The following is a 13997-nucleotide window of genomic DNA, read 5'->3' as shown; positions in this document are numbered from 1 at the left end:
GAACCACCGACACACATTAACACTCATGGGCCCTACAAGCTACACTTTCCCCTATGGTGGTGTGATGCTGATTCAACCCCGAGGCGGCTTTCGTGCGGCGGGCGAAGTGAGAGTATCTCACCAACGTGATGTCTCTAGAGGCTGCAGCCGCACTCATGTGCAGACTGGGCTGCCGGACCGAACTACTGCAGTCCAAGGCTCTGGCGAATGTACCGACGGACCTACAGGACAGAGACATGGCGCGAAAATATGAAGAAAAGGCAGAATAAGAGGAATGTTATTTCTATAGAGAAATAAACTTCAAGAGTCTACATTTAGTGGTTGATATAGTTTGCACAAAAATAAATCCAGTGCTTGCTGATAAAATATTCAGTGTTGTAGTCAGAGCAAATTATACAACTCCAGCCAATTAGCACTGAGATAGAAAAGCAAGCAAGCTCTAAAAAGAAATTTAAAAAAGGGAAATGAGGAAGATGAAACTATTCGAAAAGGGTTTGAGATACTTTGAAGTAAATTTGATAAGTCACTTGATGTTTTGGTTTCTGTAGAATCAAGTCAGTCATCCCGCCCCCTTCTGACACAAAGTGAGTATTTTGCAGCTCTTAGTTAAAGGAGTCTTCGGTTTAAGTTTGGTCACGTCATTGTCGGCTTTAGGCGATATCAGCGGGCTAAGAAGCGCACACCAGATCTCACCATGACCTCAGAAGACGGCTCCAACAGGGAAAAAAGGTTGGAGTTGGTGGCTTATTGTGGTGACATCACTCAACATTATGGAGAAGGAGCCTTGAGACGATTAGCGTAGCATAGCATAAAGACTCGATCGGTTCAACGCCTTTTTTGCTGATTAAATCAGTTGGAAAAAACTACAGTTAAACATTTCAATTTAATTTTACTTGAAAATGTATAAAATAATGTAATTCAATTAATATCTCTGAAATCATACTATTTACGCACTTATTTTAGAAATAAAAACAAAAAATTTTGCGCACATACATACATACATACATACATGATAATGCATGTATATTGATTTTATTTTTCATCTTGTGTATGCTTAAGCACTTGGTGTTGACTTACCGAGCAACCACTAGGAACTGGTCAATCTGTTTCTCAGTCAGTAAGCTGTTGGGGTCAAAGATCTTCTCCTCTAGTTTCTCCAAGTCTCTTCCATCTTCCTCGTCTAAATGGACACAGAGGACACAGAGATACAGACGGTTATTTCTCAACGCTGTGCTATTGACCACATATGTAGAGCAAGAGTTTGTACTTTTCCACAATCAAACCCCATTTTCTTCCTGCCTTTCCCTTTTTTTCTCCATTACCAGTCCATGCAAAGCTTGAATGAATCCCACAGTAGAGTAAAGGGGGGGGGTGTAAGTCTGTCAAGCCTGCAGCCTGAAGCAAACCAACCAACCTGCCTGAGCTTCAACACATGTAACAGAATGTCATCAACATGGCTTTAATTAGAGAGCCTGGTGTCCCCGTGGCGCCTAATTGCAATTTCAGAGGTTTTCCCACCTGCTAACAAGAACATTCGTGCAAATCACTGAAACCCTAAATAAATGCAGGAAAATAGTCCCATTTAATAATGCTGAACATCAGCCCACATACTCTGTATGACACCCTTCAGACAGCTAGTTATTTTGGACATGTTGCAGAGATCAAAACCTTGTGTGTAATGTATAATAAACAGCCATTAGTAGAGATTAAAAAAGGCCACATTTGCATAACGCGTACATTAATGTGCTACGCTGTGAAAAAGATCCTCCAGAAAACCATGTCAATTGTAAAAAACTCCACAGACTTCAGTCTAACTAAGCTGCACCTTCTTTCAGAAGGTCGGTGATGTCGGCCTGGTACTTGTTCCCAACGCGGATCTCCCCTTTGTCAGCCAGCAGGGTCTTTTGCTGAGGGTCGTATACAAGCGAGTAGAAAAAGGCATCCTGGGAAAACAGACGGCGGAGAGGCGTGAGGATGGTATGAAAGGAACAGGAAGCGAGACGAGTGAACGCAGAGGGTATCTCTGTGTGTGTGTGTGTGTGTGCGTGCGTATCTTCTCCTCTGCTAGTCTCTCATCTCCTCATTACTGTATGTGAAAAGAACATTCTAGGTCAACATGTTGAATAATTCATCTGGAAATAAAATCTCAAAAATCTCATCTCACACACCAGCTCGGCCTCTCTTGGACCAGCCTAAAATCTAACCCATCCAACCAGTTTGGAAGAGTTTAGCGAGCTGCTGGTCCTTACCTCTCTCTCCAGGTAAGACTTGAGGGCTTCTGTCTCGTTCAGCAAAGTCACACAGCACTTCCCCCTGGAGTCCAGAGAGGATGTAAGGGAAGGAGGTGCGGAAGGAAAAGGGGAGAGAGTTAAGACCGAGTGGATGAGAAAACACAGAATAGCAGACCCGACCTAAAGGCTCCATAACGGTGCTACCTCGGACTAACTAAAAGAGGAATCTCAGACCACAACAATGATGTATGCATCCAACCTGTTTAGCAGTCGGGTAGTCACACCTCTCTAACCCCGAGGCAAACGCAATTTTGAACGGCATCACCCCGCGCAACATCGCCGCTACAGCGCACAGGTGTTAGTCAGAAAAACTTATTCAGGTTTGAGTCCTCACTAATCAAAAATGGCTCATCGGAGTATTTTTTTATTGCAGCAGATGTCGGTTTGCTCTTCCCGCCCCTGTTCAGAAAAGCATATTATGATTAGGTGGTTTTGCCCGGATGAGCGAGGGCAGTTCTGCACGTAGAAACAGCTTAGCGCTGACATTTAGTGCTCTACGTGCACAATGAATTATATTGCGACTGAACGCTGACTGGATCCTTAACATCTTTCAGCCGTCACATAACCTTATTTGCAGCAGATAATGAATCAATAAATGATCACATTGTCATCAACTTCCCCCAAGTGAGTCGTAAACAGACACACAATCCAAAAAGTAGACTTTACTCCATGTTTTACTGCCATAAAAATACAAAGACCCTGCATTAAACTGAAAAAATACTCTTAACCTTCTACTTAACAACTACTTAAGTGGTGAAACTGTTTAATTCAGTTCCAAGGCTCATTGGAGCAGAACAACCGATGAGGTGGAGAGGTTCACGGATCAAAATTTACACAGATATGCTCTATGACACACAATTTGTAACACATGAAATTATAAATAAGAACCTTATTGAAGGTTAAGGATTACGGTTCTGACAGGATCACGGTCCTGTAAGATATTCAATATGCAAAGTTGTATTTTAACATTCAGTTCATTTAAAAGAAAAATAATGATGTGTCTTTTCAAATATACTTTTTGAACGAGAGGAAATAATCTGTAGGGAAGACTTCATGATCAGTGTTTCAATAATATATTTGACCAATATCATAAATGGAAATAATAAATGTATTGGTTGCACAGTAGGGATGGGACAGCCGCAGCGTACCTGATGTGTGTGGCGGGTAAAGACTCCAGCTGGCGGGACAAGAAGAGCTCTCTGTGTCTGAGCTGGTGCTTCTGTTTCTCGGGGAGGTCCGCCATCTCTGGGTTCTCCATCTCCTCCTCCAGCTCCCCTGGGTGGTAAAAAGGGGCAAAGGTCAAACATATACCCATTGGACGAGGAGTAAAAATGGCTTCCGCAAGGAAGGAGTGGGAGTGGAGGGGGGGGGGGGGGGGGGGGCTGAATGCATTGGCCACAAACAAATAGTCAGATGTACAGCAAGCAGATAAACAACAAGTCCTCGAGGAGAAGAGTACTCATGTATACAGTTTAATACATGAAAACTTCGATATGAAACAAACAACGTCTGGCTTTGGTTTTCTCCTCCAGTTTCACATTTCTATCTTATTAAAAACACAACATCATGTTTCACACTGCTCACGATTCCCCATCATTTTATTGCCCCCCGGCTGTGTTTTCATTAAACGCCTGTATTTCAAGTGTGAAAGACGATCAGAACGACCTGAATGTTAAACAACAAAAAAAAAACAATCCAGGGGGTCATCTTGGATCTGGACCGGGAAAAAAAAGAAAAGAAAATGCAACGCTTCAATTTCATTGTTTTCTTGGAGATTGAGGAGCTAAAACAACATTTTTAAAAATGTAATCAATCTCTGCTAAAAGTGATCGACTTGGTCCCCTTCCAATGCCTCTCAACGAGGTGGCGGCTGAGCCACCGACTCGCAGCTAACGGCGCCAACAGCGCTCGCACCTTCAACAGTGCAGAGAGCAGCAGACGGTGCTGACGGAGCCAGCGGTGTTTACCTCGGGGGGAACCTGCGGGTCGGTGCTCCGCGCCCGTGATGACGGCATCGCTCGAGTTGGTGCTACCTGCTATGGACCGACGTACGAAAGCAGTGCGGCCGCAAAACCGCCAGTGGGGAACGCACAAAAAGCATGCGCATCCTGTTCGGTCAACAGAGCTCCGATTACACACACTGATCGCGGAGACATTACGTCACTATATCTTAACATGGAAAATAGTTTATATTGATGCTCGGGGGGGAAAAAGACAAAGCGCACAAGTCACATATTACTGTGTTTTTCTCAAATAAGTCCATTTTTGATTTGGTGTCTGGAAAAAGAAAAACCTCTTTGATAACCAATTCCAAATTTAGGTGGTGAGCCATTTCCCTTTTAAAGTCTATTTTACGGTTAGGACATTGGTTCTAAGCCATTAGTTCCCCCAAATTACATCGCTCCCTAAAACAAACAAGTCATCAAATCGATGCAGACGAGTCGTGTTTTATAGAAATCCGTATCAAACATCTCTGCTCCACCCCAACGGAACCTTCTACCGCTTCTGTGGACAATAATAATGTCTGATATCTCATAATGATGAAGTGATTGAGGTGAAGTGATGAGCATGAGGCTGAGAACACGGTACTTGTTCATGGTGGACAGGCCCTCTAAAAAGAACAGTAAATAAATGTGTCTTCGTGTTAAGGGTTCATTTGGTTTTGCACTTGGTAGTTGGAATGTTTGAGAAAAGTTTCCCGTCCTAAACGAATACGTCAGTTAGAAACGCAGACGCTACAAAGCCAAATTGTCAGCTTATTTTCTCAGACCTGAGGAAGCTCCTCCAGAAGGAGGAGGAAACGTTAAACGGTTTTCACAGTGCTCCACTACTCGAGTAGTAATCGGACCGCTGTGCGAAACCGCCGTAGCTTCCCTTTAGGCTTGTGCTGCTGATTGAGCTAATTTCTCACCAGTCAGTCCCGCCATGTACGCCGTTGTGTCTCAGACCGCCAAGACCTCCGAGGTTTTGGTTTTTATACAGGTGATAGGTGATTAAATCAACTGAATTGATGGAGAACTAAAAAAAAAAAAAAAGCACACGATATTCGTTGCAAGCACGGAGCCGACTGCTGCTGGTGGGCAACGTCTCTGACGCACATTCGTCTCTTCCCCCACCCCCCCACCCCTCCCGTGTGGGGATGAGGGGGACGGAGGAAGTGAAGGTGGGAGGCCAGGAGGAAAGAGAAGGTGAAGCGGACAGGAAAACACTTAAACAAAGACCCACAGAAGAGCAGAGAGGGAGGAAAGTGACAAAGGAGATGAAGACTGAGTCGTGAAGAGGAGGCGAGAGGAGGAAGAGGAGCAATGGAGGGGAATCGGCAGAGAGAGAGAGAGAGCAGTCTGTACGTGCTCCAATTCATTTGGAGTTTCATTAGAGGAAGCGAGACGGAGAGCGGGAGACGGGGAGCAGAACAAAAGCAATCAAGGGATTTTCAGGAGATGTGTGGCCAAAATCAATAAGTACTCCTTCACTCCCTCACTCTGCCCAGCACTCAGCACCCAGCAGACAGCATCAGCGCCCAGGGGAACCGCTCAACACCCGCCCCCCCCACGGGCTCCCATGTAAAAGCAAAAGAATATAGACTGAGATTATTAACACGGGTAAAGGGATGGTTGGAGGCAGGTGGGGCACCTTATTCTTACTGCGTGTGCACGTTAGCGCCGGCCCTCAGACAATTAACATATCCCAATATTTTTAAACAAATACCTCAACATTGATCTCAAAGGGGACTATTGGGGCTTTAAAAAAAAACATTTTTAACAAGAAAATTATGATCAATAATATTCAGTAATGCAGACATAATTACTAAGTGGGTAAAGCCAAATTATAAAAGAAAATCACATCACAACGCCAACGTGGCTCACGGCTAAATAAAAACAAGAGGTGTGTATTTTTGTTCACTTTTGAAGGTGGGGAAAAATGAACGGTAGCGACTTGTGCCTGAAGTGGGTCAGAAGAATAAATGGCACAGCAAGGCCGTTTTTTTTATTTTTATAATAGAGCTGCTCAAACCTTCCAAGCAGAAAAAGATGGCGACCAGGCAAACATTCAATTGTCGAGCAAACGCTGATGAGCAACATTACGGGTTTCCTCCCGCTGCACGCAGACCACGGCTGCTCGCCTCTGCGTCTCTCAACTTCCTTAAAATCCCTCCCGTCATTGTGGCACGACTGCTTCGATTAGCTACCACCAAGCAAATGTGATGCATCGCTCATCCGACAAATCCTCACCCATCCCATTCACGTAGCGAGCTTGGGTTTCTTATCCATGTTGTTCTTGTTGGGGGAATTTTACGCCCTTTAAATGAACAGTTTTGATGTTATATTTGATAGTATAAATGAGGGCTGCGCTCCATAGTCAGGGCCACTAAATAGGAGGCACGTGCCGCTCGTCACACCCGCAGCTTTGTGTCAGGTTTCAGAAAATGTTAAGAAGCTGTACGTTGTTGAAGCAACGCAGGGAGCCTCCACTACGTAAAGCTGCAGGGGGAGAAAAAGAAACACAAAAAGGAAGCGTTCTTGCATGAAATAAGGCAAACGCAGACTAGTGCACACTTAATTGGAGCGGGGACATGGACGGGGGGGGGGTGGTATTACAACTGCTGTGATGCCTTTTTTCGGCGAAACAAAAACTGAGAAGGAGCCGTTCTTTTGGAGAGAAATGAGGTCTATCGACAAAGTCGGTTTGTCGTGGAAGGCGACGTCCAATTCTCTGCGGCTGTTTGTGAGATTTCCGCCTCCATTATCCTCGTAAAGGGTTTGTTCTTCCTTTCTTAGGCCAAAATAATGCTCTACATCTGTATGCACAGATCCACAAACTCACCCACACAGAGTGTCCCGTCCAGGTTATTATGCAGCGGAACATCAGCTGGAGGGGCCCCCCCGCGACCGGCCCCCGGCTGAGCGTTCAACTCCCCCCAACCTCAGTCCTCTCCTCCTCCAAGCCAATCTCCTGGCAGTGCACCCGCACCACACTCTCTACAAATTGCCTCTCCATCTCACCTGTCCCGACCAATTATCAATTATTGATGAATGGGTCGCCTTACGGGGCCCAGACACCGCGAGGGGAGGCGGGTGGGGGGGGAAGGAGTAGGCCTGAGGGCGAGGAGAGCACACGGTTATTACCTTAACGAACTGACTGCACCTCTATGATGCACTGTGTGTTTGTGTGGTAATCAAAAGGTCTGCAGACACACGCAGACGTGCTTCTGCTCCAAAATCATCCGTAGGAAGGAAAACAACGGATCTCAGCAAAGCGTTAAATAGGTCTTAACCTGGTCCCGAAAGGAGCATCCCGCTACGTGTGCATTTTCTGAGCTTACACAACAGTCCTGTCCATTTACGACACTTTTGTTTGGTTCTCCCCCCGGGTGAAGGCAGGGTGAATGGGCGCTGCCCAATGACACGAGGCGATTGAGGTCTGCGGGCCAGGAGGCGTTGGCCCGGGCCAGGAGCGAGCGTTTAGTAGGGTCCTCACCTCGCGCAAAATCCATTGGGAACAACACATCCCATACAAGCGTCAGAACAAAGACCGGCCGAGTCAGTAGACAACACAAAAGGTGCAGCAGGAGCTGCGCCTTGTGTCACGGTAACGATGGGACAACAAGCTCGGCTGACGACAGGTAATCCCTGAAGGTGGAGCTCCAGGTGGAGTGACCATCTTAAGCAGTAATTCACAGAGTGAACAGAGCTGGAGAAATCAAAACTCTTCAAAATGCATCACTACCTTTCCATTTTATGGAGGTTGTGTGTGTTTGCATGCAGTTAGAGGAAGATTATTTAAGATGTTTCGTTTGCAGATTTGCAGCAAAATGGTCCAACTTGATGCAGTCGGGGGCAAGTATCATTTACACCTCATGTTGTAAAGGAAATGGGTCTTTTCATTTGACCATGTTGGGCTGGTAAATACCATTCAAACAGCCAGTCAAGAATCGATAACTGCATTGACATCGCAAAGGATCATTTCCCCAAACAAAAACAACGCTTCCTCCAGGAAACCAGCGGACATTAAACAGCTGTTTTCACAGGCTAAACAGTAAAAATCACTGGGCTTCCCCTAAAAGTAACCAGAGTCAAATTCCGTCATGTAAACAAGAAACAAAAAGTGTGTAATTGGGGTGAAGTAGTAGGCAGTGTATGTGAATGCATGTAAATAAAGCTGAACACTAATCAGACCGTGTCTACCAGTAACCGTGCAGGCGATGTAAACCATCAGAGTCTGAATGTTATCCTATTACTTTGTTAGTCATCTAGTGCTTTTCTTCATGTCTAAAAAATTTAAATGAGGAAATCAGAGATTGTATTTATAATCTGCCAAACTAATCTCGCCGTTTGTGGTTTTAACGATGTCTCATAAGCTGCTTAGAGACGGTGTCAGACAGCTCGCCGTTCGACTCTTAATATCTATATTTTGTTGTACAAAACATCTTTTAAACGAGCAGATTATTTGAAATTTGTCATCAAAACGTCATTACACAAGATTACCAGTGAACACATCGTGATAACGTTATAATTTACCTTCACCGAATACTCGTTTTCACAGAGATCAGCGCCAGAAAAGGCGTAAATGCTGATGCTACACATTTAATTGAACATTAGCAGATAAAGATGTGATGGTTAACTGGATGGAACTGTGTAGTAAATCTTAATCAGTGTTCCGCTACATCAGTAACCTCGATGCTGCCGTGCATTTATTAATTAAAAAAAGATATGTAACATACCAATACCAACATATCTTAAGTTGCAGACAATAAAAAGACAGCAGGTGGAGGTGCATTTCAGCGCTGTCCCCCCCCCCCCCTTTCTTCTGACTACGTAAGGAAACGAGGCACAACGCTGTCGACCCTTTGTGATCGTTAGACGATAAGGAGCGGTCACAAAACTCTTCGGCTGGGGATGCAAATGAGAAACTCATCCTCTCTTAGCAGGACGCACTTCCGTGATGACATTTCATCGCCTCGCGTTGAACACAGAGCGGCTGTGAAGCTGCTAACAGCATGAGCAGAGACGTAGAGACTTCCCCTCCTGCCAATGATCGCACTTATAAAACAGTAACAAAAGCATCCCGATGAAAAGGGGGATGCGGTCACAAGCTTTGGAGCCCAAGCGAAAACAGACCCGCGGCCATGATACCTATCGCACAACCGGCTGCACCTCACTGCGTCAGCTCGCTGGCAACGTGGCCGTCTATTGTTTATGGGAGCTCAGAGCCACATTTCCAAAACAGAAAAAAAATTCAAACATCTGAGGGGCGGGGCTTAGGAGGTAAAAGCGCCAAGCCCGCCACAGAGGTCGACCACTCGGGAGGCTGCTTCTCTGACAGGGGAGGAGCTAATGCCGGAGTTGGAGGCCCCATGTGCCCCGGTCCTCAGACGCTCTGCAAGCAAAATATTTGATCAGTGACTCACACCCACGAACACACGCACACACACAAGAATAACAGACTTAAATGTACTCCTTCGGTGACTCCTGTGACAGGGCGCAGAGCTAAAACATCAAGTCCATCATGCGATGGAGAAAGACATGAACGAGCACACGCACGGGGGAAAGCCGCGCGCGCTCGGGCACCAACGTCGCAGACAGGATACAGACCACACCCGAGCGGCGCGCAGCCATTCCTGCCATTCCAGCCTCTTACCAAACTGCAGCCGGCAGAGCGGCGTTACAGGATCTGATCATACAAACGTTACTGCGATCCTGCTGCTTCCAATCAGTGCAAACAGTCTCGCTTGGACTACATGTGCTTGACCAAAAAGGTGCAACAAAACCAGAAGTGCAGGTTAAGCGCCATTGATTATTAAAAAAAGCTACATTTTCATGTAAACACTTGCAAGAAAAGCAATATATACCAAACGCACCGCTTTCCTTCAGCAGAACAACCTGAAAATTCTGCATAGAAAGCGAGGCGGCGATAAAGCATCAAACGTATGAACGCACACCAGCGCTGATAATAATTAACAGGGTTAGTCTTGCATGTAGAATTAAGAGGCGACGCCTCGTGCAAATTTGGTCTTGCCTCCCAACAAACCTCAAGACAAGAGCCTTCAACGCGCTTTTCTAAAAAAAGTGTCGCACTTTTGTTGGTTTTGTAGCGGTGTTTGCGGCATTATGCCGATGTGGTGGTGCTGTACACAGATAACCACAGACGGAGATGCCAGAACTTTTGCTGGACCGTAGCAACGCAAGGGCCGTATAAAACACAAAATACTGTCGCTGATGAAATTACACCATCAGTCATCAGGCTTTCAGAATGAATAGACAGACGACAGCACTTCCGAAGGCGGCGGCTTTTTCAAAAAACGAATCACTCGAGAAAATAAAACACTCCGACCATCAATCAAATTGAACACGGAAAGCCGATGAGGTTGATATTAGTGTCCTGTTCGTTGCCGTTTATGTTTTAGTATAGCTTATCGCCAGCTGGCGTTCATTAACATGCGAGCCTTAATGTCATCTTTTACTGTCACTTCAAAGCCGACTGGCATCCGCTTACAAAGCAAGAAGAAACAAAGTCACTTCCAGTTTCCCCTTCACACAACACAGGTTAAAATTGGGATGTAAAATGAAACTATTTAAATGAATTTATAAACGCTTCATAACACGAGGAGATCTATTGCGTGTGCAGACCAGATTTGAACGTGCATGTGATGCGACGCAACGTGAAGCCGCCTTGTTTTGAGTCAGGGACACAATTTCTTTTAGAAACTCGATTACAGACTCTCTTAAAAAAGGGACACACAATGATGCCGTGTGGTCCTCCAGAACAAACAAAGCCCCTCCTGCCATGGACACACCCATCTCCAGGACACACACTCACTTGGGTGGCTCACCCTCTCGCTCACGCAATCTACACGCCAACATCGCGTGTGCCACGCCCAGTCAAAGTCTAGTGGTGGTTGGGCTGGTTAGGCATGCAGGGTGGCAGTGTTTACACTGGCAGTCTGTCAGCATTACTGGCATGACGGGTGCAGGGAGTCAAATAAATGAACCAGCTGCTTTTGTTTTTGCCATTGATTTGACCAGCGGGATCCGTTTTTGGGGTGAATCAAGGTCGGTCTACTTGAGGCCAGACTAGACACTAAAAGTCCACCAACATGCTTACATTGCAAAGTGCACTAAACTCAAAGTGAATCATGTGGCCAGCTGAAGTTAAAGCACCAGTTAAGCGATGGGGTTCAACCTCGATTTCCTACCGACACAACGGTCCGCTCTCTTTGAGCGGCAGCAGCAGAGTGCTGCACCATGAGGACCAGACGCTGTCCCAGGATGACCGTTATCCTCATTGACTCTCCTCCAGCAGACAGCCATGACAACTTTGCCATTATAAAAGACATGGTCAGACAACACTTAATATATGTATATATATTTGAGAGTGTTAGGAGATGCCAGCTACTGTCTACTTCATCCAAGAATGCAAAAAAGTCTCAGAGGCGCCAAAGCAGTAACAGTCACAGCCACGTGCTTGTGGAGAAATACTTCCTCACATTGATGCAGAACCATGGCGTGTACCAAAGTTTACCACCTTGTTTGCAGTAGATGTTCAGAGTGCAAAGTGGTCTGAAAATACTCTGTGGGCCAAACCCACATAAGAAGTCCTCTGCACATTAAAACATTATTCATTCACACATGAGAGGAAGTTAACCGCAGAGCATCGTGAACGGCTTACTGAAGAATTGCCATCTTTGCCCACTTCTTTTTCTTTTTTTTTGCATTTCAAGAGTGGCCAATATTGTGTAAATATAGCTTGGGAGGATGACTAACCGATACAGCCCCAACCTGCCACGGATGCGGGTGGTTGGTTGTGGTATTTTCCCGTCAAGACTCACAATGGCAGGTGTTCAAGGGGGCAATGAGACACGCAAAGCTAACGCTAGCAGTTAGCTCCCATGCTGCCAACATTACCGTCTCTCCTCCTGACAAGAATGCATGAAGGAAGATCTCTCCACGGCATCGCTTATTTTCACCGAATATTGTCTGATAACAATGGGCAGTTTAAATGGTTTTAATTACTGTGTGATTAATCTGCCAAACCCTGAGGGAGGATCCATACGGACCAATTATGGTCTGTTACACCCCTGCAGATGATAAGATTAGAGAAATTACGTGCGGTCAAACGAGGAGATGGGATATCATTTGACACAGTACGGAGCAGCGCCTTGAAGACATCGTTTCCCCCGCTGACCACTGGGGATGCGACCTGGTCATTCATGAATGTCTCTGGCGTTTAAGAGATTTACTTGCGTTACCTGTGACTTCTACGACGCGCTCTTTTACCACTCACTTGGACTCACCATCTCTGCCCCCCCTACTCTTCTCTCCAGTCATTGTTGCTTAAACCATCATGTCTCGCTCTAGAAAACGTACGGTAGTCGTTACGTTGAGGTAGAGGAGCCCGGTCTACGTCTGCCTGCTGCTCCACACACTGCAGTATGTACGCAGAGCGGCGCCACTTTCACGCACGCGCTGCACACCCACGCGTAGGAGCACATATGCATAGACTCACACACGCGCACGCACACACACACCGTCTGCGATCAGGCCTTTCAGATGATGGACTGCTGCAGTCTGGACTGATTCTTTCAGCCTTGGGACGCTGCACAAAAGAAGGGCTGCCCCTAAGTGTCTTTCCCCCCCGCCTTCTTTCATATCGGCGCTTTGCGGGTTTCTGGGCGTTGGCGTTTTTGCTGGCCGGGTTACGGCGGGTCACTCACTTGCATGTTTGTCTGCCAGGGCGATGAGTGTGCCGGAGATGTCCCTGCGCCGGTAAAAACACACCACTTTGGCCTCCACGTTCCCATTGGCTGTCTGCAAACCAGAGACAATCGACGTTACCACGGCAACAAGTGGTGCCGCACACAAAGCACCCACACATACACACAGTTGGGGAAAGGAAAGTGAGATTTGCAGTTACCAGGTTTTCTGTGCAGTACTACAAATTCATTTCTTCTTAGCGATGCTACATTCATATGTTGAACATGTCTGTTAAATTAGGAGCAGCCGGCCTATTTTTTTCTGTCTAAACGAAAACCAGGTAAAATATAATTTACTTGAAGAATAATAAACGCAATATTCCTCATTATCGAGAGGATTTGTAGTTTATTTTTGATTAAAAGAGAAATTAAATAAGGTAAATATCAATTAACTGGGATACTTTAAAGGTATGTTGTTTAGGTTGAGTTTGTGGGGTTAAGATCTCCCTCTCAAATCAAACGCTTTGCGAGAGGAAGTTAATGAACTGATGGAGAACGTCATATTTCCGTAGCACTGCAGACTTCCTACTTTTCCAATCAGCGAATAATTAAAAATCCAATTTCCCACATTTCTATGTTGGACAAATGGTGCGGGGACGAGCAAAACATTTCCAGTTGGACTACTTTTTCTGATAGCACTTATTTCTATATAAATGAAGGACATTTTAATGAAATGCAGAAATTCATTTGTTTAGATTTTGCTCTTTTTTTGATGAGACAGTTTGACATTTCTACAAAAGTCAAAGTAATCTGTGGAAGTCAAATGAACAAATATTCTCTTTGTCACCAAAATTTGAACTGCAAATGCTTTTGAGTCAGGCCAAATAACCCGGAACGTAATACAAAATAATTAAAGAGAATTGACTAAGAGCTACATATTTATTGAACATAAAAATCTAAGTCAAGTAAATCGGCTGACTTGTTTTAGTAGTAAGGAAGTCTTTCTGGGGATTTCA

At 45.4% G+C, this 13997-nt stretch overlaps 1 protein-coding gene across 2 annotated transcripts in view; it reads right to left on the bottom strand.

Moving 5' to 3' along the window:
* The window catches only part of mta1 (metastasis associated 1), a 32019-nt gene that overhangs the window by 8423 nt on the left and 9599 nt on the right, over positions 1-13997 (bottom strand). For both annotated transcript variants that reach the window (XM_040199653.2, XM_040199652.2), the window contains exons 3-8: positions 13003-13096; positions 3440-3566; positions 2250-2313; positions 1826-1943; positions 1078-1180; positions 122-221 (exon numbers count right to left, since the gene is read on the bottom strand). In XM_040199653.2, coding sequence (XP_040055587.2) covers positions 122-221; positions 1078-1180; positions 1826-1943; positions 2250-2313; positions 3440-3566; positions 13003-13096 — 606 coding nt within the window. The remainder of the gene's footprint in view (positions 1-121; positions 222-1077; positions 1181-1825; positions 1944-2249; positions 2314-3439; positions 3567-13002; positions 13097-13997) is intronic.

The sequence above is a fragment of the Gasterosteus aculeatus genome, chromosome 15 (genome assembly GCF_964276395.1).
Source record: "Gasterosteus aculeatus chromosome 15, fGasAcu3.hap1.1, whole genome shotgun sequence".
NCBI classification, from domain to species: Eukaryota; Metazoa; Chordata; class Actinopteri; order Perciformes; family Gasterosteidae; genus Gasterosteus; species Gasterosteus aculeatus.
This window is presented reverse-complemented; position numbering and strand designations above follow the sequence as displayed.